Source organism: Molothrus aeneus, chromosome 9, assembly GCF_037042795.1.
Source record: "Molothrus aeneus isolate 106 chromosome 9, BPBGC_Maene_1.0, whole genome shotgun sequence".
Classification (NCBI taxonomy): Eukaryota; Metazoa; Chordata; class Aves; order Passeriformes; family Icteridae; genus Molothrus; species Molothrus aeneus.
The window spans coordinates 24,668,439-24,692,363 of record NC_089654.1 but is presented as its reverse complement, the minus strand read 5'-3'; the positions used below and the strand labels follow the sequence as shown (position 1 = coordinate 24,692,363).

Genomic DNA, 23,925 nt, shown 5'->3' with positions numbered 1-23,925 from the left:
CTCTTTCAGATCTGTGTGCTGTTAATGGAACTGGAAGAAGCCAGAGGCAACCACGTGATCCGTGATGAAGCAGTGAGCTCTGCTGACATCAGCAGCTCTTCTGAAGTGATCACTCAACACCTGGTCTCCTACAGAAATATCCAAGAGCTTCAGCAGCAGAATCAGCGTCTCCTGGTGGCTCTTCGGGAGCTGGGGGAGGCAAGAGAAAAAGAGGAGCAAGAAACAACATCATCTAAGTAGGTCACCTCTTCCTTTTCATTAACTTTGTACTAATTAGTAACAGGGATTCATTCAAGCACTTTTCATTTTTTTACTTCTGATGGTTATTAATTGTGTGCAGCAGCTAAATAACTCATAAAAGCAAGTCCTTATTAAGCTACAGGACCTTCAGGTTTCTATTAAAATGGCTTTATAGCTTTATATCTTATAATAGGTCCTGTCATCAAAATTTGAAGTAAAAATAATTGCCAGTCTTCTAGTGACTGATTTCACACTACAGAGCTGTTTTTCAAAAAGATAAGTTTTTATTCCTGTTAGCTGAACAAAAAACTGCCTGTGTGCAAATCTAAATCACTACTGTAAAGGCCACAGGTTAACTGAGGTGAGTGAGAATTCTGTGTGGAAGGTTCTTAGCATGACTCTCTGCTCATGCTACTGACATTTTTGAAGTTACTCACATGGATAGAATTCTGCTGTTCAGGAAATAGGCCTGCTTTCTTTTTCATCTGCAAATGGCAGCCCAAAGGCCTGTCTTCTGGAGCTTTGCAGGATTTTGTCATAGGTTCACAGAATCATTAAGTTTGGGAAAGATGTCCAGGATCGAGTCCAAGCTATGCCCCAGATGTCACCTGCCCAGAGCTCTGAGTGCCACGTCCAGGCCTTCCTTGGGCACCTCCATGGATGGGGACTTCAACACCTCCCTGGGCAGCCCCTGCCACTGCTTAACAACCCCTTCTGTGAAAAAATTCTTCTTGATATCCAACTGGAACCTCCCCTGGCACAGCTTGAGGGCGTTTCCTCTTGTCCTATCCCTGTTCCCTGGGTGCAGAACCTCATCCCCCCATCTGCTCCCTTCTATCAGGGAGTTGTGCAGAGCCACAAGGTCCCCCCTGAGCCTCTTTTTCTCCAGGCTGAGCCCCTTTCCCAGCTCCCTCAGCTGTTCCTGGTGCTCCAGATCCTTCTCCATCTCCATTCCCTTCCCTGGACACTCTCCAGCCCCTCACCATCCTTGCAGAAGGAAGGGGCCCAGAACACCTGGGCATGCCTGTGTGTGATGTTGAGGGCTGTTGTTGTTTCAGGATCTCTGAGCTGCAGAGCCAGCTGGATGAGGCCCTCAGTGAGCTGCAGCAGCTGCGGGAGTCGCGGCAGCACCAGCTGCAGCTCGTGGAGTCCATCATCCGCCAGCGGGACATGTTCCGCATCCTGCTCACCCAGACCACGGGGGCCATCATTCCTCTGCAAGGTACCCAGGCTGCAGGGCTGTGTGATCTGCTGTGGCAAGCAGAAGAGTTGCTTTAAAACTCCCTTTACCTTCCTGTAGCTTCAGGTATGTTACCAGAGGAGATCTGTCTTACATCTACTCCAAAGCGCCCAAATTTACCTCAGTCCATGGCAACTCCTGCTCCAGTGTCCATGAGTGAGTCTGTGGAGACTGTGGAGGCCAAGGCTGCTCTTAAGCAGGTACACTTTTCAGTAGACACTGCACAAAGGTGTCCCTGTTTATTTTTACTTGCTTTTGGTACTTACTTTTATGTCTGTTCTTTTCTGCAGTTACAAGAAGTTTTTGAGAACTATAAAAAAGAAAAGGCAGAGAACGACAAGCTTCTGAATGAGCAGAATGAAAAGCTTCAGGAGCAGGTCACAGACCTGAGGTCACAAAATGCAAAGATATCAACACAGCTGGAATTTGCCTCCAAACGGTAATTCAGCTACATAATATCATTGCCTTACATGTTCTCTGGCTGCTTGATTTTGTTTGTTCACTTAAACATTGATCCTGTCTAGTCTGTGTAAGAACATAAAGGAAATAATGCAGGTGGGCTCAAAAGCAGAAGCTGTGGTTGAGTGAGGCACATTTGTGCAAACTGAAGTATAAAACCATGAAGCACACAGCAGTGTGCATGCCCCTGTTGAGCTGGACAGGGGCAGACTTGCTTTGCTGTGTTCCCTGGAAGGTACGAGATGCTGCAGGATAACGTGGAAGGCTATCGCCGGGAAATCACCTCCCTGCACGAGAGAACCCAGAAACTCACAGCGACCACTCAGAAGCAGGAGCAGATCATTAACACCATGACTCAGGACCTGAGGGGAGCTAATGAAAAACTGGCAGTGGCAGAGGTCAGTAACAGTGTGTGGCACTGTGGGGTATTCCAGGCCAGCATGAGTTTTCCTTATGTCTCAAGTGAAGAGTGGAGATGTAAGAGCATTCCAAGGTGTGGAAAGCAGAGTGTCCAGTAGGTCTATTCTTACTATTCTTGGCTTAATTCACACAGATTTTTAAATAATACTAAATTCAATGGATGGATTAGGGATTGACAACAAAGTTTTTATAATATGTTGTCTTAAAGGTGAGAGCAGAAAACTTGAAAAAAGAGAAGGATATCCTGAAGATGTCAGATGTGCGCCTGACTCAGCAACGTGACTCTCTGCTGGTTGAACAAAGAGGACAGAACTTGCTGCTCACCAATTTGAGAACAATTCAGGTATGTGGTGCTATTCTTATGCCCAGGTTGGGTCTGTCAGGCTTTTCAATAAATACCCATGAAAATAAAAGACTCAAAGGATTGGGTCTTGATGTGGGGCTTTTTTTGTGGTTACAAATCAACACAATATAAAATACTTCAGTAACTTATTTCAGCGAGTTTGGGATCCCTGTCCTACATTATGATACTCTGTTATTTACCTGGGCAAAGTCCTGAGAATTCTGAGCTGATGAGAAGGATTCAAATGGAAACAAAACATGTGAAACAAAGTGAAAGGAAAGAATTTGTAATGGTAATTTTAATGATAGCAAAATTTAACAGTGCCTGCCGTGGTAGTTGATTTTGCTGTTACATTAAATTTACTTTTATACATTTATATAATTTATTATAATGTATGTTGACACTTAGAATGTATTTAAGGATGCACATTTTATCATGTGACTGAATTCTGTTTCTCTGGTAGATCTTGTGGGGATTTTTTTAGTCCATGGCATTAGAATGCATGGATAGTAGATATTCTTCTAATAATATTTATTGTATTAATATCATTAATGAAACCTTTCAAAGCTAAGTCAAACATTGTAAGCACTACTTTTCATCATTTTCTGTATCTACCTATTATTTAGTTATTCTTGGGGTGGGAGAAGTGTTGTGACACGTTTGTATGAAGTGCTGCAGTAATTCAGAAGAAAATTATTGAGGTATGTTGTAAACAAAATGCATTGTGCTCTTTTTTCAGGGAATACTTGAGAGATCTGAGACAGAAACAAAGCAGAGGCTCAATAATCAGATAGAAAAGCTTGAACGTGAGATATCTCAGCTGAAGAAGAAACTGGAAAGTGAGGTGGAGCAAAGACATTCCCTTACCAAGAATCAGGAGGTGAGTGTAAATGTGCTGCACTTGTTTGGAAGAAAATAAAGCCCCAGGTGCTTCTCCATCCCTGACATGCAGAGCCACACTTGGCCTCTGTGCCATTTGGGAATAATTGCAAACTGGAGAGCCCTGTGCTTGCAGGTTCATATCCTGGACCTGAAGAGGCAGCTGGAGACAGAGACCAACCGTCACATCAACACAAAGGAGCTCCTGAAGAACGCCCAGAAGGAAAATGCCATGCTGAAACAGCAGCTGAACAACACTGAGGCCCAGCTCACATCCCAGTCCTCACAAAGGCCTTCAGGGAAAGGTAAAATCTTCCTCTACAGTTAATTTCTCTTTATGCTGAGCATTGCCATCTCAGAATAGTAAAATTCACAGTCCATAATAATTGGAATTGGGACAGCAGTACAGTAAATAATAAATCACTTTGTTACTGCATTCACATATTCAGACAGATGATAATCAGCATGATTTGTTAATGTAAAATTCACATCCAAGCAGTCTTTGACAAAGGGGAAAAATAGTGCAAAACTTCTTAAAGGATTCTTTTTATTATTTGAAGGAGCTTAAATGTATTAGGCTACATAGTTTTAAATAGTCAACAATGTTTATTATAAGCTTTTATTTTGGTGAGGGCTTACAGTTTAATTTAGGGGAGCTTTGTGAAAATAATTGTTTTTATCATGTTATTATGCAAAAATTACTTCAGTTTTCAAGAGAACAGTGGTTTTAAGACTAAATTAAACTTGAGTTAATGAATGTATTCTAATACTGCAGGTCAGGCTAGTACAAATGAAGATGTGGATGATCTTGTAAGTCGTCTGAGACAAGCTGAGGAGCAAGTCAATGACCTAAGAGAAAGGCTCAAGACTAGTTCCAGTAATGTGGAGCAGTACAGGGCCATGGTTCTTAGCCTGGAGGAATCCCTCAATAAGGAAAAACAAGTAAGTAGTAATTACTTATTTTTACTTACTTTGTGTTTTTGAGCAAAAATTCACTGCTGTTTGTGATTTTCCACATTTTCAGTGTTATTGTTCTAAATTAGATGATGAGAATACCTATTCTGGCTTTAAATTGTTAACAAAATTCCAGTTTTGTATCAGAATAATGTATTTAACTGGATAAAAAATGGATCTCATGATGGATTTTAATGAAGGTGACAGAGGAAGTTCGTACAACAGTTGAAGCTCGTCTGAAGGAGTCTTCAGAATATCAGGCACAGCTGGAAAAGAAGTTGATGGAGTCAGAAAAAGAAAAACAGGAACTGCAGGAGGAGAAGCGTAAAGCAGTGGAGAACATGGAGCAGCAGGTATGCACTGACCCTCCCTGAGAGCCCCAAGGAATGGCCTTTCACAAAGCTTCCTCAGCTCACTTGGGTTTCACACCAATCTTTTAGAGTGTTCCCAGATTGCCTGAATTTGTGAGAGGTTTCCAAACACGAGCTGTATATTGACAGTGTCACTTCACTGCAATGATTCTGTGTTTAAAGCTGTCACTCTCTGCCTAAACTTTGAGCAGGAAAACATAAAGTAACAGCCTTTGTGAGAGGTTTCAGAAGGAAACAAAATTACTGTAACTAGAATTACTGCAGGCCCAACTCTGAAAGTAAAAGATTATATTTTTACTGGGAAAAACCTCTGTATACTAATAAGTCAAAATATAGAAAGTATTTGTCTCTTTTAATACTAATTTTAATCTATAAGTAATAAAATAATCACCATTATGAATGACTGTGTTCAGTACTCTGCACATACTTTGCCACTTAGTCCTGTGTTTGTTCTTACTTCGTTTTGTTTGTTCCCTTGTCACTGTAGCTTTCAGAGCTGAAGAAGAGTCTGTCAGCTGTGCAGTCAGAAGTTCAGGAAGCTCTTCAGAGAGCCAGCACAGCTTTGAATAATGAACAACAGGCCAGGAGGGACTGCCAGGAGCAAGTAAGTTTGTGGTGTTTGCCTATTTTAGCCAGGGTCAGCAGAATTCCTGTTAGCTTTCAATTGAACTCAAAACTAAACTTGTTACTCAGGGACTGCTGGAGGTGGGAAAAATGCTGGGAGAGCACATTTTCTATTTTGGGAGCAGCTGCTTATTGAATGCAATAGATTTCTGTTTCTAAGGTCTGTTTCATTATGTAAAAAGATTGGCTTGGGAATGTAATTAACTGATTTTAATGAATTGTTGCCTTCATGCCCTGAGGAGGGGGCTGAAAATGCTCCCAACAAGACAATGGGGAAAGTATTTTTCTAACCCAATAGCTAATTGTCATCTTTTATGACTGTGGGGCAGTGTGATATTTAGCAGCAGCTGGTAAGATTGTCCTGTTACCAACCATTTTTTAAAGGGAATTTATTTTTCTGCAGATGAGAATTCCAGCAGCACTAATTGCTTTCAAGGATATCAAAAAACTTTGGGCTGTTTAATCCAGCCCCAAATGTAGGAGATGGGCATTCCATGTTTCCTGTGCTTGAGAATAGCAGAGATTTTGGGCAGTGGTTTTCTTCTTGCACTGTGGTCACTTGATTTTGTCTCTTTGTACAGATCAAGCACACAAATTAAGGGTAGCAGAGTTGATTTATTCTGGTTTTGTGCAGGCAATGATGGCTTCTGAAGCTCAGAACAAATATGAGCGGGAGTTGATGCTTCATGCTGCTGATGTGGAGGCACTACAGGCCATCAAAGAGCAAGTCGCCAAGAATGCAGCTGTGAGGCAGCAGCTGGAGGAGGCTGCTCAGAAAGCAGAGTCTGAGCTCTTGGAATCCAAAGCCTCCTGGGAAGAGAGAGAGAGAATGATCAAGGTGTGATGGGCTTTGTTGTTTCAGTGTGGTTTTTTTCAGTTAACAGAAGTTCAGCCACAGAAATCACATTCAGTGAATGATTTTGTTGTAGGATGAAGCTTCAAAACTTGCATCCCGCTGTGAGGATCTGGAGAAACAAAATCGATTATTACATGAGCAGCTGGAGAGCATGAGCAATAAGATGGTGACTTCCATGAAAGAAGCCATCCCAACTGCAGCAAATGTTTCTCTCAGTGAGGAAGGCAAATCCCAGGAACAAATCTTAGAAATTCTTCGGTAACCTTAGCTCTTGGTTCCTTCTCCTGGGGGTTATAAATTAGATTTGAACTTAAATAATTCTGTATTACTTTATACTTGAAGGATAATGTTAAAAATCCAAGTGCTTTATTGCAGATGGGAGGTGGTTGTACCAGTTGAGAACGTTTTCCTGGTGTGAAGTGGTGTTGAACTCCTCCCTGCAGGTTTATCCGTCGGGAGAAGGAGATTGCGGAGACGAGGTTTGAGGTGGCGCAGGTGGAGAGCCTGCGATACCGCCAGAGAGTGGAGCACCTGGAGAGGGAGCTCCAGGAGCTGCAGGACAGCCTCAACGCTGAGAGGGAGAAGGTGCAGGTATGGCTGGGGGTCAATGCTTGTGATTTCAATGAGTACAGGGCTCTTCTGGGGCTGCCTGTCCCCAAAAATGAATTTTTGAAAGAATTTGGGGTTTTTTTTTAACTGGGATTGCTTATAACCAAATGGAGTATCTTGTTCCAAGTCTTGTGAGAGAGTGTGGCAATTCCAAAATCTCATAAATTATCTTTATTTTACCCTAATTATCTTACTTTTTTCCCTCCCATCTCCTCCTTCCCAGTGTCTTGAATGTACATGTAAAATAATGAATGACATGATAGCTTTCCAAGATGGTGTTATACCAGATCCAGGTGGAGTATATGTGCATGTGCAAGCAAAACAAATGATTGACTCTTTCCACAGGTAACAGCAAAAACCATTGCACAGCATGAAGAATTAATGAAGAAAACTGAGACCATGAACATACTCATAGAAACCAACAAGATGTTAAGGGAAGAGAAGGAGAGGCTGGAGCAAGAGCTACAGCAGATACAAGCAAAAGTTAGTATTGAGCTTCACATAAACCTTTCAGATATTCAGTGTATGGGTTAAATGTTGGGATATACCATTGCTAATTACAGTAAATATGTGATTTACATTATAATTATTCCTTGAAGTCATACACTAATGAGGAAACATTACATTTCCAATTTTAAAAGACTTTGGTCCATCTGCAGTATTGCAAAGCTTGAAGTTCAGTTCCATTTAGATGAACCTGAAAGTCAGTGTTTATTCTTAGCTAGAGGTATACCAGGAGCAATCATATTATCAGCAATTACATTAAAAATGGCACAAGAATGCATATAAAACAGACCACAGCTTTATTAAGAGTTTAAAAGTGAGATACTGCTTGTTCTAATGGTAGCAAATGCATTGGATTTTAACATTAATAATCTCTCCTGTACCAAAGTACAGAGTGAGCATCTAAGATTGGAAAGTTGCACCAATATTTTTTTTTCTCTGTAGGATCATCCTCTGCTGTTGTCTTTGTCCTTTTCTCTTCCTCCAGCTGGCAGAGAGTTAGGACAGAAGCTATCATGACTTTTTCCTGAGGGACTCCTTCAGTCTCCTGAGTTGCAGACTGTAACCCCTTGCTGTGCTTTCTCAGGTACGCAAGCTCGAGGCAGACATCCTGCCCCTGCAAGAGTCCAATGCTGAGCTCAGTGAGAAGAGTGGAATGCTGCAGGCAGAGAAGAAGCTCTTGGAAGAGGATGTTAAACGCTGGAAAGCCCGGACTCAGGTGGAGAAATGCCTCCTTTTGAAGAACATAATGTGGAAAAAAGGCCCACCAGTCAAACAACTAAAAAAACTGCTATATTTTCTTATGAAGGATAAAAAACTAAGAAATATGTTTGAATTATAAAACGTTATTCATGCAGCTTCAGAGCTGGCTATTCCATATCAAAATGCAAAAGCAGTGGCTCTAATTCAAAGAGATTTTCTGGCTATAACTGTGTAATTATTTTACAAAAATGCCCCTCTTTTCTTCCCCTTCCAGCACTTACTGAGCCAGCAGAAGGACACCGATCTGGAAGAGTATCGAAAGCTGCTCTCTGAGAAGGAGGCAAATGCCAAGCGTGTCCAGCAGATGAGTGAAGAAACAGGCAGGCTTAAAGCAGAAGTTGCCAGGTGTGGTATTGATCAATTTTTAAAAGGTTTGGTGCAAAGCAAAATATTCTAATTATAGCTGTATCTGAAAGTGTAATTTCTTAAGTGTCTCCATGTAACTGTGAAACTTTTGGTATTCTTTCTGTGGCTTGATAACAAGCAGGTAAGGTGAAGTGAGAGTTGCTTTGCAAGCTATTAGCTGAAATTATTCCAAAGTAATGTATTGTAGAATAATTTCTATTCTGTATTGCAAAATCCTAGAAAATATAATCCAATACAGATAAGGCCTGTGATGTTACATAAATAAAGGGTATTGAAATGTATATATGTTTTCAAGCATCTCATTTGCATCTCCCTCTGATCTCTTGTCATTTAGAACTAATGCATCCTTGACTACAAGCCAGAACCTTGTTCAGAACCTGAAGGATGAAATAACTAAAATAAGAACAGAAAAGGACGCTTTGCAGAAAGAACTAGATGCTAAAGTGGCTGACATACAGGAAAAAGTGAAAACTATAACACAGGTCAAGAAAATCGGTCGCAGGTACAAAACTCAGTATGAGGAGCTGAAAGCACAGCATGATAAGGTAGGTGGAACTGAAATGGAGCATTCCTTAGTGTTCCTGGGCTTTGCCCAGGACTTTTAAACCAATCACTTGGCACACAAAGGCATCTTGTGAAAGTAATGACATTGTGATCAGATAGTCCCCTTCAGCCTTGTACCCCTTGATGCCTTTCAGATGGTTGCTGAATCATCAACTCTGCCTTTGGCAGAACCACAAGAAGACCAAGTTTCTGCCCAGGAAGTACAAGAGCTAAAAGACACTCTCAGTCAAGCTGAGGTGAAGACAAAGAATTTGGAGACTCAGGTTGAAAGTTTACAAAAGGTAAGAACAGTGAGTAATTTTGGAGAACTGTTCTCCACTGCAGTCCTAAGTGTGTAACAGTGAAGAATGGGAGGGTGTTTTGATGTGTGTCACAGAAATATGGGAAGTGACCAAATATGCCTCTACTTTCTTGGGAAAGAGGAATCTTAAATCTGGTGTAAATTTTAGTGTGTCTCACATTATTTCCTGGAATAAGTGGAAAAGAGAATGCTGTTCTCCATCTCTTGAATTCAGAGAGGACTGAACTCCTCTTGTTAAGAAGCCTTTTAACCTTAATCCAATGGCCAGCTAATACCAGCTCCTGGAAACTTGGGCCCTGTGTTTGCCAAAGTAGTTGGTTTTGGCCAACAATTGTGATCTTTCTCTCTCCCTAGACAATAACAGAAAAGGAAACTGAAGTTAGAAATCTCCAGGAGCAGATAATGCAGCTACAGACAGAACTGGCCCGTTTCCATCAAGATCTGCAAGAGAAGACTACACAGGAAGAACAGCTCAGACAACAGATCACAGAGAAGGAAGAGAAAACAAGGAAGACCTTGCTTGCAGCCAAGCAGAAAATAGCACAGTTAGCTGGTATTGTATTTCTTTTTTTTTTCTGTTCTTAGAGATTTTTGATTATTTCTATGGAAAAACCTTTAGACAGGATGCTTGAAAAATATGGCCTGCTTCATATTTTACTGAAAAGTGTTTTCTAGACTAAATGCTGTAGGGATTGTTCTAAAGTTTAAAATTTAATTCCTCCAGGGGATGATAAAAGTACATAAGTAGCTGCACACTGGACGAAGAAAAAATTTTGCTTACTTTTGGCCAGCCAACATAACATTTTTGATCCTTCTATTGATTAGAGCAGATTGGCTCTACTAATATCTGGTTATTCTCCCCTTCCCTAAATGCAGAGTTGCAAAACACATTGTCTCCTCTGTTTTTAAATGTCACTGAGAGGAATGATGGTGTAAGAGCTTGCTGAAAACATCTTGTTCTTTTGGGACTACTTCTTTAAGTTTTTCTTTATCTATTTTTATTACATATTTTTCTATCTCAGTTTCTTTTTATTTAATTGCCTCCCAGATCTCTTTTTATAGCTTAACATTTTTAGGATTTCAGAATACTTCAGTGACCTGGTAAAACACCCAGGTGCTCAGTGTGCAGATTCAGCAAGGCTGGACCCTTTCCTGTTCCACCAGGTACAAAAGAGCAGCTCACAAAGGAGAATGAGGAGTGGAAGCAGAAGAGCAGCTCCCTGGAGGAGCAGAAGACGGAGCTGGAGGTGCGGATGAGCGCCCTGAAGTCCCAGTACGAGGGGCGGATCTGCCGCCTGGAGAGGGAGCTCCGGGAGCAGCAGGAGCGGCACCACGAGCAGCGGGATGAGCCCCCAGAGTCCACAAACAAGGTACAGCATGTGCACAGTCCTGCCAGGCAGCCCTGGCACAGCAGCCAGGCCACCACTGCCCAGCCTGGACTCAGGTGCCACCATGCCCTGCTCTTGGAAATACACAGGTTGGCCTCAGTAAGGGTTCAGAATTTCATTTAAATTTCCTGCTCTAATCAGAGTTCCCAGCACTAACAAGCAGGCAGTTCTGCCATTCACTGTGAATCAGTCAAGGAGCTGTTCGTCCTATGCCCTCTATTTTTGTATTTTACTCATGCATTCTGTATAATGGGTTCATGTCTCAAAGCTTCAGAAAATACCTGAGCAGTTACCAAATTGTTTTCGAGCCTTGGTATGGGTGGTATGATTTGGTTCGGGGAATTTGCCATAATTACAATACCCAACTAGCATTTCTTTCACAGACTTGTTAGCAAAGTGCTGAAGTGTTTTCCATGTTGCTTTCTCTGTTTCATGTGTACCTGACATGATATTTCTGGTTTTTACCTAATAGGTCCCAGAACAGCAGAGGCAAATCTCACTCAAGTCTACTCCAGCTTCAGGTGAAAGAGGAATGTGAGTTCAAGGGGTTTGCAGAGTTTCTGTGGTTGATACTTCTTGGGTTTATCATAGTGTAGTTGCTCTTCTTTTTAGCAAACTACTGGCTTTTCATAATTTTTTCTTAAACTGTGAAGATACTGACTGAAATAATGTGTTTCTCCTGTTTTCTCAGCTACATCTAATCAATAGGGCTTTTAAGCTGCAAGCTGGCATATTAGCCCCCAGAAACATGGTATCTGGGAAACATGGGAGGTTTTTAAAAAATGTTTTCAGACTTGAAGGTTTTTGAAGTTGTGTAATTTTGATTGTTAACTTTAACCTTTCTGGTTTTGGGAAGGATTTTCCTTGTGCAAGAATGAGAAATGGACTGAACAGATAACTCTAAAAGATAAAATAGTCATTTGCCTAAGCTCTGAAATGAGAAATATTGCTGTACTACTAAGCTGGGATAACAAACTCTCTCTCAGCTATTATGAAATGCATCCTTTAGACAGCAAGACTTTAAAAAAATGTCTCTTAAAATTTGGCTGCCCCTTGTCTCTGCCAAGAGATGATGTCACTCTGTATTGAGTGAATCAGTTTGATGTAAGATGTGTTATTCACTGTAATAAAGTTCCAGCACAGCCAACAGTACAAACATTTTGATCTGTTACTGGATTCCCTCTTGATTACCTTGGAAGAAACTTGTCAGTTCTCCAAGCTGGATAAAATGCTATTGATGGTATAGTGTGTCTCTCTTTCTCAACTATAAAACGTTTTGAAGACAATTCCATAGGCTATTCTCAGGCTTTTAAATTTAAAAGCTTTAAAAAAAACGGTGTTTCTGGCTATGAAAATATACTTGTTTGTTATTTTTAAAGTCTGCTTTCTGTACCATGATGAAACCAATCTCCTGTTTTTCAGTGCCAGCACTTCAGATCCTCCAACAGCAAACATTAAACCAACTCCTGTTGTGTCAACTCCCAGTAAAGTGACTGCTGCTGCAATGGCTGGGAATAAGTCTACTCCAAGGGCCAGCATCCGTCCCATGGTGACTCCTGCCACAGTCACCAATCCCACCACTACCCCCACAGCCACAGTTATGCCAACAACACAGGTGGAGACTCAGGAAGGTGAGATTTTAGTGTAGCATAAGGATCCTCAGTACTCAGAAGTGCTGCCTTTGCCTTGAAGGGTTGGTGGCAGTCAGTTTGGAAGGGCCACAGACAGTGTCACTGTCCCTGCATCTCTTGGAGTGTTGCACTCCCATGACCATTCTACTTGCAGCAAAATTCATGGTTCCTCAGCTGGAGATGTACATAACGTGAATTCATCTGCAGAACACTGAATGTGCTTGTTCAGGGCATCCTGAGAGGGAGAATGTGAGCTGTGCTGGATGAATGAAGACCCTGACTGTGCTGCTCTTTGCCTTCCAGCCATGCAGTCGGAAGGACCCGTGGAGCACGTCCCGGTGTTCGGCAGTGCCAGCGGCTCTGTGCGCTCCACCAGCCCCAACGTGCAGACATCCCTGCCCCAGCCCATCCTGACTGTGCAGCAGCAGACCCAGGCCACTGCCTTCGTGCAGCCCACCCAGCAAAGCCACGCTCAGATCGAGCCTGCAGCTCAGGAGCCAGCCCCTGCCATCGTGGAGGTGGTGCAGAGCTCCCAGATAGAGAGGCCCTCCACCTCCACAGCCGTGTTTGGCACAGGTTGGTATCATTTTGTAGGCCTGCCTTGCTCCATAGTTCCTTGTAGGTAGGTCCAGTTGGACCCTTGGCCAGCCAGGCCTCACTTCAGTTCGAGCCTTTTCCCCCCTCCCTTAGTTTACTGTACATTTTAAGAACTTCTGAAGTTAGGCTTCCTTCTTGAGCTGTCAGAAATGGTGCCTCTGAAATGCTGTTGGCACTGCATTCCCTAAAGTAGAAAGAAAATAAAACTTTGTGTTTGTCTTTTTCAGAGCAGCTTTGGAGTTTAATACATTAAACACCTTGCTGGCTCTGTTTCCATGGCACTATGAGCAAGGTTAATTCTAAGAGCCATGAGTAAGCTACTTAAGCTTGGATTGAAAATATAGGAAGTACTCTAAAGCTATACACTGTAATACACTCTTGCACATCTGTTTGTCCTACACAGTGTAAATAGGAGATTTATTCCCCAAAAAAACATTTCTGCAAACTGTTGGGGTTCTCTTTTTCCAGCTGATACTCTCTTTAAAATTTTGGGTGTACTTGTCCAAAGCAAAGATGTTGGAAGAAATATTTGGGTTGTACTTTGAGTCTTATACTTAGGGTCAATTAAGTTGTGAATAAAGGCCTGAGAGGTTAAGACTTGTAACTCAAGGGGTGGATGTTTTCCTGGCCTAGGAAACAGTTCAGTGCAATTCTGATTTGTTGTCATTTAGTGCAGACATGGAGGTGATCTTCAGAGGAAAACACCAAAGCTTTTGATTTCTGGTTTACACATGTGTTGTTCTGAAAATAACTGAGCGGTCTTTGCAGTTTCAGCTACCCCCAGTTCCTCACTGTCTAAACGCTCCCGAGAGGAGGAGGAGGACAACACTGTGGAGAACTCAGACCAGATCTCTGAGGAAACAGTGGATGCACCTACTTCAAAGAAACTGAGAATCATGCAGAGAGTTGGGCCTGAGGTTTGCACAAACATAAAGTGCTACTACTTAATCTTTGTAGGATTCGAATGGGAAGAAGAATTGTGTTACTTCAGAGCAAATCAGTGAATTCTTAAATGACTTCCTAATCTGTTGGGGAGGAAACAATTATTTTTGGGTATCTAAAAAGGCAAAGGTTCAACCAATTTGAATGATGTAAATCTTAACCTGTAGGATGGGAGAGAGAGCTGTATCCTAGGATTGAGGAGGAAGAAGTTCAAACTTCTTTCAGTGTCATTCAGAAGGTCTTTATCTACAGTAATTCTGGACAAAAATACAGGGGATTTAGGAGATGGGAAGCAAGGAAGAGTTGCTGGAAAAGCCTACAGAAGACGCATGTGAGTGTTGGTGTGAGGGATTTGAGATGTGCTGTGAACAAAAGGGATAAAATAAAATTGATGAGACAGAACCTCACAGTGTTAAGGAAGCCAAGGATATTTTATTAACTCTGTGCGAGAGGGATGTTCATAAGAGAAAAGGGCAGGATTGTGTAAGAACATTGCCACTTAAGGATCTGGGAGGCTGGAGGTAGGATGATAAGCTTTGATTTGTCTTTGGTCCTGAAAAGATGGAGGTATGCTGAGGTCTAGTGGGCGAAAGTTGTATTTCTCTAGGGCAGGGAAGTGAGATTTTTGATAAAAGCATTGCTAAGGAAGCAGGAGAAAATGTTGCCCATAATCTTTGTGGAAAAAGATAATTTTTATTAAAGAAGTAAAAAACAAAACTCTCAAGCATGTTTAGGGCTAATGATATGTTTTAAATGAGAAAAATGTTTGTTGTTCCAGGAGGAAGTGACAGCAGAAGAGAGCACTGATGGAGAAGTGGAGGCACAAACATACAATCAAGACTCACAAGATTCCATTGGAGAAGTAAGCATATATAAAGAGCTTCAGCAGAAATAGCCATCTGCCCCAAAAACTCTCAGTATATTTAGAAGTGAAATCTCAAATAGAATCCTTCAGGTTTCCCATTGGAAACCACTTAAAATGTTTTAAAGTTTAGACTTGAACTGTTCAGTCACTGACAGTCACCTGTCACATTCTCTTTTGTCCTCTCCTCTGGTCAGTTTTTAAGGAACAGCAATAGCTGTCCTGTGAGCATCAGAGTCTGGTTCTCTTGCTGTTGATGATGGTGCAGTGAGTTTTATTTGTGCTGCTGATTGCCTTTGCTCTTTGGCAGGGTGTGACACAGGGGGAGTACGCGGCCATGGAGGACAGCGAGGAGACTTCCCAGTCTATCCCTATAGACCTGGGGTCCCTTCAGTCAGACCAACAAAACACCTCTTCATCTCAGGATGGCCAGTCCAAGAGAGATGATGTGATTGTAATTGATAGTGATGATGAAGATGATGATGATGAAGAAAATGAAGGGGAGCAGGAAGTATGTATATGAATTCCTTTATGATTTTGTCTTTCGTCAGATGGAAAGCTTACCAGACATTATTAATTTAATCAAAATATTTTTGACTGAGTAATTGGTCTGTATTTATGTTGCCTGAATTTGTAGTGTTTTAAAGCTACCTGCTAATTCACCTTGAATTTTTCTTTTACCTTCCTTTATCTGAACTCTCAGGCTTTTCCATCTTCTTTCCTACCCTTGTCCTGTTGAAGAGGGAGAAAGGGAGTGTCTGGGTGGGTGTTGATCTGTGTACCGCATCCAGCCTATTCCACTCCCCTCTCTGCATTTCCCTAAGGCTCTTTTATTGTCTCATCACAGGATTATGATGATGAGGAAGAGGAGGACGAGGATGATGATGAAGACACAGGCATGGGAGATGAAGGTGATGACAGCAATGAAGGAACTGGTAGTGCTGATGGCAATGATGGATATGAAGCAGATGATGCTGAGGTGAGATTTGTACATTTCTTTTGTAGCCTGGTAAATTTCTTGCAACAAATCAGTGCCGTAATACTCACTGTTTTGTTGAAAGAAGTTTACCAATACTCATTCACAAATGTGAATGCTTAGAAGAGAAAATCCTGGTATGAATTCATCCCCAAAAGTTGAAGGATGATACTGGGTCATGGTAATTTTTTACAACTGGTGTTTTCACAAGAAAAATCAACTAAGAATGTTTAAGAGGGCTGAATGAAAATACAAAGTACAGGAGCTAGCAGCAAATACTGTAGTTGCAAAACTGGTGAGGCTTTTGAAAAGCTGGATATTTCACTATCTGTTGTTACTAAATGATGGTGGCTACATCAGGTTTGTATATGCACAGGTACTCAAAACTTCTGAAATCTCATACAGTTGAATATATTTACCTAATGCTGTAGATACAAAAATATTTTAAGATTGTCATATATTTGACTTTTTTACTTCCTGAATACTTTTCTACTGCTTTTATATTCTCTTTACAACCTATAATTTGTTTAGTCACACTCTGTTTATGTGGAATTTTAGGGTGCTGATGGTACAGATCCTGGAACAGAGACTGAAGAGAGCATGGGAGGAGCTGAAAGCAACCAGAGGGCAGCAGATTCCCAAAACAGTGGTACAGTTATTCCATGTTTCTTCACAGTCTGTGTAGGCAAGGGGAGGGAAATATAGAAGCTATTTTCCATGTGTTAAAATCTGCACTTAAAAAATCAGTGAAATACTTAAGGCCATTTGTGCAGTGTGGATTCCTTTGAAATTATCTTCTCTGCATTTGTTCTAAATTCCTTTGAAAATCCTGCAAGCTCTGGTTTCTGTGGAAACTTAATGGCTCACTGGATTAATCGGTCTCTAAATCAGCATCTGAATAATTAACACTTTGTTTCAGTGCTGGAGTTGTAGCTGGCACAAGTCCTCTTCAAGTGATTTTACATAACAACACTGGGCTGTCCCCAGGCTTGCAAGGGAAAAATGAGTTAATTAGTGGCAGAATTGGAAGATTTGCCTTCAGGTATTCAGCTTGGTTCCTAGGGTTTTCCAAACCCTGTATATTTGTGTTGTAGGAGAAGGGAGCACCAGTGCTGCAGAGTCCACGTTTGCCCACGAGAGCCTCCGGGAGCAGCAGCCGTCATCGGCATCGTCCGAGCGCCAGGGCCCGCGGCCCCCGCAGTCCCCAAGGAGGCCCCCGCACCCTCTGCCCCCACGGCTCACCATCCACGCCCCTCCCCAGGAGCTGGGGCCCCCAGTGCAGGTACAAACCAGCTCCAGTGACTCAGGAGACTTGGGGAAAAAAAATTGCTGCATGATTTCTTATCAGTAAAATCCATTGGGAAAAATGTTGCCAGCTGTTCAGCATGATAGAAGTGGTAGCTGAGCAGAGGGGTTTAGTCACCCTGCAGATGATGGCTGGACAGGAAACATACAAATCCATCCCCAGTGCCTTACTGCTTTTTATTTTGGAATTCTTATTATATTATACTAGTGCTATGTCAATCAGTGGCTGATGATACTTCCACTCAAAAAGCTTTTCTTAGCCAGGTTGTAGCTCAGATTTGAAGGGTTTTTATGAGCTGCCCCAATGTAGATGGGGCAAAGGAATGCTGCCATTTATTTTCCAAGTTAAACCTTTCACAGTCAGTGCCTGACCCATGATTGTGCTTGTTGAAGACATGTAGATTTTGTAAGTTAAAACATCACAACAGGAATTCTTCAAAAAATACCCTGACTGAAATGATCCTTTACCATTAACTTGTGCTGAGGCTTGAGATCACAATGTGTGCATGTTTTCTATATTCAGTAGAGACTTGAGTAGAAGATTACTGTCACTTGCCCAGAATATACACATTGTCCCCCAGAGAGTGCTGGGGCACTGAACAGGTTCCCCAGGGAATAGGCACAGTCCCAAGGCTGTCAGAGCTCCAAGAGTGTTTGAACAATGCTCTCAGGCTCTTCCTGGGTTTCTTGGGCCTGTCCTTCATGCAGAGATTGGACTTGATGATCCTTGTGGGTCCCTTCCAGCTCAGGATATTCTGTGATTCCATGATGATTGCCATACTTACTCATCTAGCTGCTATCCTTGGCTATGACTGAACACTTGTAGGTTGTTAGAATTCCAGGACCACATTCACACAACTTCCCCCATTTCTTTCCCATAAAGAGAATCCAGATGACTCGAAGACAGTCAGTGGGGCGAGGGCTTCAGCTGACCCCTGGGATAGGTGGAATGGTGAGTGTATCAGAGTCTACTACTAATGCCCTGCTTTGAGGGAACATTCCTGACTCTTGGGGTTACTTTGGTTTTTAAAGAAACCTGGCTGCTAATTTCGGGGAGGGGATGGTCTCTGTAGTCTTGCAGAAAATATCCTGCTCCTGTTAATTCGTGTATTAATGGAAGGCAAAGATTAGAAAACTCCCAGGAAACAAAAGGCTTCAAAAGAGGCTCAATTGGTTTTGTCTAAGGTGATTTTATTTACTTATTTTTAGAGTCAGTCAGTGTCTGTGTTGCTGAAAAAAACAACACTAAGTTCAGTCTCATTTGTAAAGGAACAAGACTAATTTATGCTGTCTCTATCAGCTAATTTTGAACCCTTTATTCAGCTGTATTTGGCAGAACAAATGCAGGTTCAGTGAGAGAAAAGAGACTAAGTACCTTCTGTGAGACCAAAGGCATCAGCTTTAGATGTCTGAAATTAAACAAGAATTTTGTTAGAGTTAAATCTGCTTTTGTTTTGCTGAACTATGTGGAAAAATCAACCTTTAACTCAGCTGGTAAAAACTGGAAATACATTGTAGGCTCTCATATCAGTCTCTTTTTTTCCAGCAGCAGCACTTCTTTGATGATGAGGACAGGACAGTTCCAAGCACACCAACTCTTGTAGTTCCACATCGTACAGATGGATTTGCAGAAGCTATTCAGTAAGTAGATCTGAAAAGAAAAAGGAAAAAAAAAGGCTTTTTCTCTATTCTTTATTATCTTTCTTTCTGTTTTTCAGTGAAATGAACATAAATTTAAATTAAATGAACTTGTGATTGAAGTAACATGGTAGGTAGTAGGATAGAGGTAGGATAGATATGTGCATGTGCAGATAAGTAATTATTGTTTGACTTGTGTGTCATATAACTGATCAGCACATTAGGAATTGAATATTCTCCCATGTATTGTAACCGGTGATTTATGAAGAGATTAAACAAACAAAAAAGTTCTATCAAATTTCCCTCCTTGTTCTTCCTCCCTCCCCATTAATATTGAAAGTGAAAATAGGAAAAGTTGCTCCCATTTCTGTTTTTGGAATATTCTGGACATGTCCAGCAATCCACTTAAAAGTGTGAGAGTTCATAGAATGGATAAGTAAAGAATATTCTCTTCAGGACTATTGTATTGTACTGATTTTGAATGCATTCCTAATAATTTGAGAGCTAATTGCTGTTTATTTAGCAGTAGCTCAGATGATTTTTATGGTCAGTATTAGCTCATTTTGTCTCATGCTTAATTTGTTCTCTTGGTCAGAAAGTTCTCCCCCCTGCCCCGATCTTTGGGGAAGTTGCAGAATTCCTTAAGTCTGTGTTTTCCAGTTCCCCCCAGGTAGCTGGAGTTCCTCGGTTCAGATTTGGGCCCCCTGAAGATATGCCACAAACCAGCTCCAGTCACTCTGATCTTGGGCAGCTGGCATCACAAGGAGGTAAAGCACTTCTGGGCTCTCTTTTCTGTGGGTCTTTGACTGAATTCTCTCTTTTTCACTCAACAAAACACAATTCTTCACACAGTGTTTCAGGAAATTGTTGAAGTGTGGAAACCTGCAACTCTTAAATAATTGTCAGCCAGGAGAGAATAACAGAAATTGAGAAGGTGTTATCTTCAAGCTGCTACATTTATAGTTGTGTTGGGATTTTGAAATTGAATGAAATATTGAAGGAATGGTTTTTAACTTCAATTTTACTATTGGTTGTAGCTTACCTGTAGTGAAACAATAGGGGAAAACATCAAATGCAAAGAAATCTTTGGGCTATATCCTTATCTGCTCAGAGATGGCCAGGCTGTTGTGTTTGTTGTTGGTCTGAATCAGTCCCTTTCCTGGCATCCCTGTTGGCATGGACCACAGGCTGTTCTCTGAAGAAAGCTCATAGCAAAATAATGGCATAATGCAAGGATGAAAGTTAAGAAAACAAGCAGTAATATTTTCATGAAGGTTTTACCTTCCAATAAATTATGATCAGCTCTGGCAGTAAGTCAAAACAAAACAACAACAATCTGCTTAAATACAAGTGACTGGATTGTATCAAATAGCCAGAGGGAAGACATTGGTTAATCCTTTTTTTAGCCACTCATTTTGATGGATTGTCACTGGAATTTTGTGTTGCAGGTTTAGGGATGTATGAAACCCCACTGTTCCTTGCCCACGAGGAGGAATCAGGGGGTCGTAGTGTCCCCACAACACCGTTACAAGTGGCAGCACCGGGTAAGTGGCAGAGGCGCAAGGAATTTTGCAGTGGTGCAGGTGCTTTTGCACAGCAAAGCCGGCAATGATTCCCCGTGGTCGGTGCAGTGCTGCCGCTCCTCAGCAGCACTGGGCAGCCTGTCCCCGAGCTGCTGCGCTGTTACAGGCTCTGTGGGCAGGGCCTGAGGGTGTCTGTGCTCCCCAGTGACGGTGTTCACAGAGAGTGCCTCGGCCGACGCCTCAGAGCACGCGTCCCAGTCCGTGCCCATGGTCACCACCTCCACCGGCAGCCTGTCCACCACCACCGAGCCCGGCGCCGGCGATGATGCCGACGAGGTCTTCGCAGAGGCAGAGTCTGAGGGGTAAAGCACCACTGGTTTGATTCACTAGCACTGCTGACATGTTCATGGTCACCCAGGGGCAGCTCAGACAGCGTTTTGTAGTGCTGTGAGGCAGGACAATCTGAGTCTTCATCCAAAACCAATGGTTTTCTGCTGATCTTCTCCTTGGGGTTTACAAAGTTAATATAAAAGTCACCAAAAAAAATTATTTTTTAAGAATGCAGAGCACTCTGCAATAGTCAAATACTGATATTAAAGGCATGGGTTGAAGGATCAATTTGTAGAATAAAGACTAAGGCATTCCTGTGTAATACAGAAAGTCACTCCTCGTGCAAAGCACACATACATGATTAATTCACCTAGTTTATACAGTGCATGTACAAAAGATGAAGCACAGGGCTGGAATAAGCAGTTCTTAGTGAATTTTGAAGACAAATAATTTTGTCATTTGCTTTACAAGTGCAATTTTTAATATTTATAATAATTGCTATATTTTGTAGTATGGTGAAGTAAAGATCTAAAAGGGGACACTTTATCATTTTATGCTATATTTTACTTTTGATTTTCATTAGATCTTTGTGTTCCAAGACAGGTCTTTTTTTTTTCTGGACCTTTTTGAAACTATGCAAATACACTTACATGGTTCTCCTCCCCCTCCCTCCCTTCTAGCATTACTTCAGAAGCAGGTCTAGAAATCGATAGCCAGCAAGAAGAAGAATCTGTTCAAGCATCTGATGAGTCAGATCTTCCTTCAACTAGTCAGGATCCTCCTTCAAGTTCATCTGCAGGTACAGGATAATCGCAATAATAGTTCATACCTTTTCATTAAGAGTGGGAATTCCCTTGTCCAGTATTGTGGCTGGTAGCCAGGATATACAAAATAAGATAAAACTCTTAGAATCAGACTCATAGAGTAGTTTGGGGTGGAAGGGATCTTAAAGCCAATGCAGTGCCACCCCTGCCATGGGCAGGGACACCTGGGTTCCAACTTGGCCTTGGGCACTTCCAAGGGCAGCCACAGCTTCTCTGGGCACCCTGTGCCAGGGCCTTACCACTGTCAGAGAGAACAATTCTTTCCCAATAGCCCATCTAACCCTGCCCTCTGGCAGTGGGAAGCCATTCCCTCTTGTCCTGTCCTTACAGGCCATTGTCCCAAGTCCTCTCCAGCTCTCCTGGAGCCCCTTTAGTCACTGGAAGGGGCTCGAAGGTCTCCCCAGATTCTGTAAGAGCAAGATCATATTTTGATGCTTATAGATTCTTTGGTAAACCATTTTTCCTTGGACTGCAGTAACTGGAGTAGGCCAAAAAAGAATAACACTTCAAGGAGCAAATGTTACTGATACTTTGGTGGTTTATCCACTGGCATATTTTGTCGTGAACGGTGGGAGAAATGCGACACATCATATGCGTGAATAGCAAATCCCAAAGTTTATTGAAAACTCACACATATTTATATTGGTGTTAATGAAGCTTATACATATTGCAAAAGCTGAGCTCATCATTGGTTAAAGCACACTTAGATCAACCACACCTACTTCTATCTTCTAACAATTATTTTGCTTCTATGTTTGCATTCTTCTAACTTCTCTACCTAAGATATCTACATTTTCTGGCAAGCGATTTTCTCCCCCGTCTTCCCGTTTCAGGGAAGGTCACTGTGACCTTTGTCAGTGATTGGACACTGGTTGCTTAGTTCCCAGCTTGTTTCCCCTATCCTTATCCATCGGTATCACATCGACATGTCCTTTCTCAGCTAACCAATTATCCAAAAAGGTCTCTACAATATTTGATGTCAGCTTTAAAATATTTTAAATTAAATAGTGAAACAACAATAAGTTAATCTCTACTGAGTTATCAATTAACCCCTTGTATAGAGAACAAGAGAAGTGCAACTTATTTGTTTTGAAGCTTTTATTTATATTAGAGGTCAATGAAATAAGGAGGCACCTCCATCATTCTAAAGTAAAGAAAGCATAACCCATATCAAAAGATGTAAAGATGAGAAGCTGGCAGGCACAGCCACCCTTTCTTTCTGCACTGCCTCTCCCCACAGACACGAGCAGCACTCAGCCCAAGTCCCTGCGCCGTGTCCGGCTGCAGCCCCCGACGCTGAGGACGGGCGTGCGTGGCCGGCAGTTCAACAGGCAGAGGGGTAAGTGCTCCTGGCTGCTCCAGCCAGGGAGTGAGTGAGTGAGTGACACAGCAGCCCTGCCCTCTAGTTTGGTGTATGACCCTGAGCTCTAGTTTGGGTTTAGTGTGTTAGGCTGAGTGGGTTTCAGACAGGCAAACTTCCTTCTGCAGTAGCACCTGGCTCTTATCAGTAGAGAGAATGTAAAGGGCATTAGATCTTCAAAGTTTTAAAGGAAGGTTCCACAAGTCTGTTAGGACAGCAGTTTAGAAAATTCTGGTTTTAGCATTAGAAGAGCTTCCATTTGGTACATTAAGGATTCCAGTTATATCAATGTGTACTCATTGAAAAAAGCTTTATTGGAAGTATTACAGGTTTTCCAATGTAATGGAGTTAAACCATGGCAAGAAAATATTTTTGCAACTTCTGTACTTAAAAAAAAACCTTTGGATTTTGTTTTGTTTTGCATTATTTTAACATTGTAGAGGACTCAATATTAGCATTGAAATATAGATTAGCTGGTATTTTAAGGGGAAAAAAATAAGGAGGTGGGACTAGGATAGATTTTCTTCCATCTGTCACCATTTTTTTTAATAACAAGAAGGAGAGACTAAGTGATTTCAGATGAGGTAAGAATCCTCTGCTCATAGGTTTGGCTCAGGATCACAAGTCACCCCCAGCTTTTTGCATGACACAGGTGACATGTACATGTGTCACCAGGCTGAGGGGGAGAAAGGGGAAACTTGAACTGTATCAGAAAGGAACCACTCCACTGCCCTGACAATTCCTTAGGGAATGATGAAGTATCACCTGTGCAATGGTTGATGAAAAGGGTTTATACTAAATGCACTTGTTTTCTTTCCCTGCACAGGTGTAACTCATGCCATGGGAGGCAGAGGAGGCCTGAACAGAGGAAACATTAGTTAAATGAAATGTAAAGGACTTCCAGCTGTGTATACAAAATGCCAGTTTGCCTGTGATTGCTTAGTGTAATGAAGCCAGAGCTTGAAGCAGCATTTTAATACTTAGAGTTGTGTGCACATATTTCAATGTCTTTTATTAATAAAATTAGAAAAAACATTGACATCCAAATGGCATCTTT

The 23,925-nt window shown here is 41.8% G+C and overlaps 1 protein-coding gene across 4 annotated transcripts in view; it reads left to right on the top strand.

Annotated features, from left to right (window-relative positions):
* TPR (translocated promoter region, nuclear basket protein) overlaps window positions 1-23,915 on the top strand; it is a 33,770-nt gene extending 9,855 nt beyond the window's left edge. The window contains exons 14-51 of one of the 4 annotated variants that reach the window (XM_066555399.1): window positions 10-236; window positions 1,299-1,462; window positions 1,541-1,680; window positions 1,771-1,919; window positions 2,175-2,337; window positions 2,568-2,702; window positions 3,442-3,582; window positions 3,718-3,886; window positions 4,357-4,523; window positions 4,736-4,888; window positions 5,394-5,510; window positions 6,165-6,368; window positions 6,460-6,644; window positions 6,830-6,977; window positions 7,341-7,478; window positions 8,086-8,217; window positions 8,476-8,606; window positions 8,962-9,172; window positions 9,326-9,472; window positions 9,847-10,045; window positions 10,657-10,862; window positions 11,353-11,414; window positions 12,303-12,511; window positions 12,815-13,087; window positions 13,877-14,025; window positions 14,829-14,912; window positions 15,223-15,423; window positions 15,760-15,891; window positions 16,447-16,534; window positions 16,983-17,170; window positions 18,077-18,145; window positions 18,725-18,834; window positions 19,492-19,598; window positions 20,280-20,375; window positions 20,560-20,716; window positions 21,365-21,483; window positions 22,749-22,847; window positions 23,695-23,915. In XM_066555399.1, coding sequence (XP_066411496.1) covers window positions 10-236; window positions 1,299-1,462; window positions 1,541-1,680; window positions 1,771-1,919; window positions 2,175-2,337; window positions 2,568-2,702; window positions 3,442-3,582; window positions 3,718-3,886; window positions 4,357-4,523; window positions 4,736-4,888; window positions 5,394-5,510; window positions 6,165-6,368; window positions 6,460-6,644; window positions 6,830-6,977; window positions 7,341-7,478; window positions 8,086-8,217; window positions 8,476-8,606; window positions 8,962-9,172; window positions 9,326-9,472; window positions 9,847-10,045; window positions 10,657-10,862; window positions 11,353-11,414; window positions 12,303-12,511; window positions 12,815-13,087; window positions 13,877-14,025; window positions 14,829-14,912; window positions 15,223-15,423; window positions 15,760-15,891; window positions 16,447-16,534; window positions 16,983-17,170; window positions 18,077-18,145; window positions 18,725-18,834; window positions 19,492-19,598; window positions 20,280-20,375; window positions 20,560-20,716; window positions 21,365-21,483; window positions 22,749-22,847; window positions 23,695-23,750 — 5,625 coding nt within the window. In that variant the 3' untranslated portion in view covers window positions 23,751-23,915. Of the gene's footprint in view, window positions 1-9; window positions 237-1,298; window positions 1,463-1,540; window positions 1,681-1,770; window positions 1,920-2,174; window positions 2,338-2,567; window positions 2,703-3,441; window positions 3,583-3,717; window positions 3,887-4,356; window positions 4,524-4,735; window positions 4,889-5,393; window positions 5,511-6,164; window positions 6,369-6,459; window positions 6,645-6,829; window positions 6,978-7,340; window positions 7,479-8,085; window positions 8,218-8,475; window positions 8,607-8,961; window positions 9,173-9,325; window positions 9,473-9,846; window positions 10,046-10,656; window positions 10,863-11,352; window positions 11,415-12,302; window positions 12,512-12,814; window positions 13,088-13,876; window positions 14,026-14,828; window positions 14,913-15,222; window positions 15,424-15,759; window positions 15,892-16,446; window positions 16,538-16,982; window positions 17,171-18,076; window positions 18,146-18,724; window positions 18,835-19,491; window positions 19,599-20,279; window positions 20,376-20,559; window positions 20,717-21,364; window positions 21,484-22,748; window positions 22,848-23,694 lie in introns of all 4 variants that reach the window. The other 3 variants (XM_066555401.1, XM_066555400.1, XM_066555398.1) reach the window with 3 other exon arrangements.
* The last annotated feature ends 10 nt before the right edge of the window (window positions 23,916-23,925 follow it).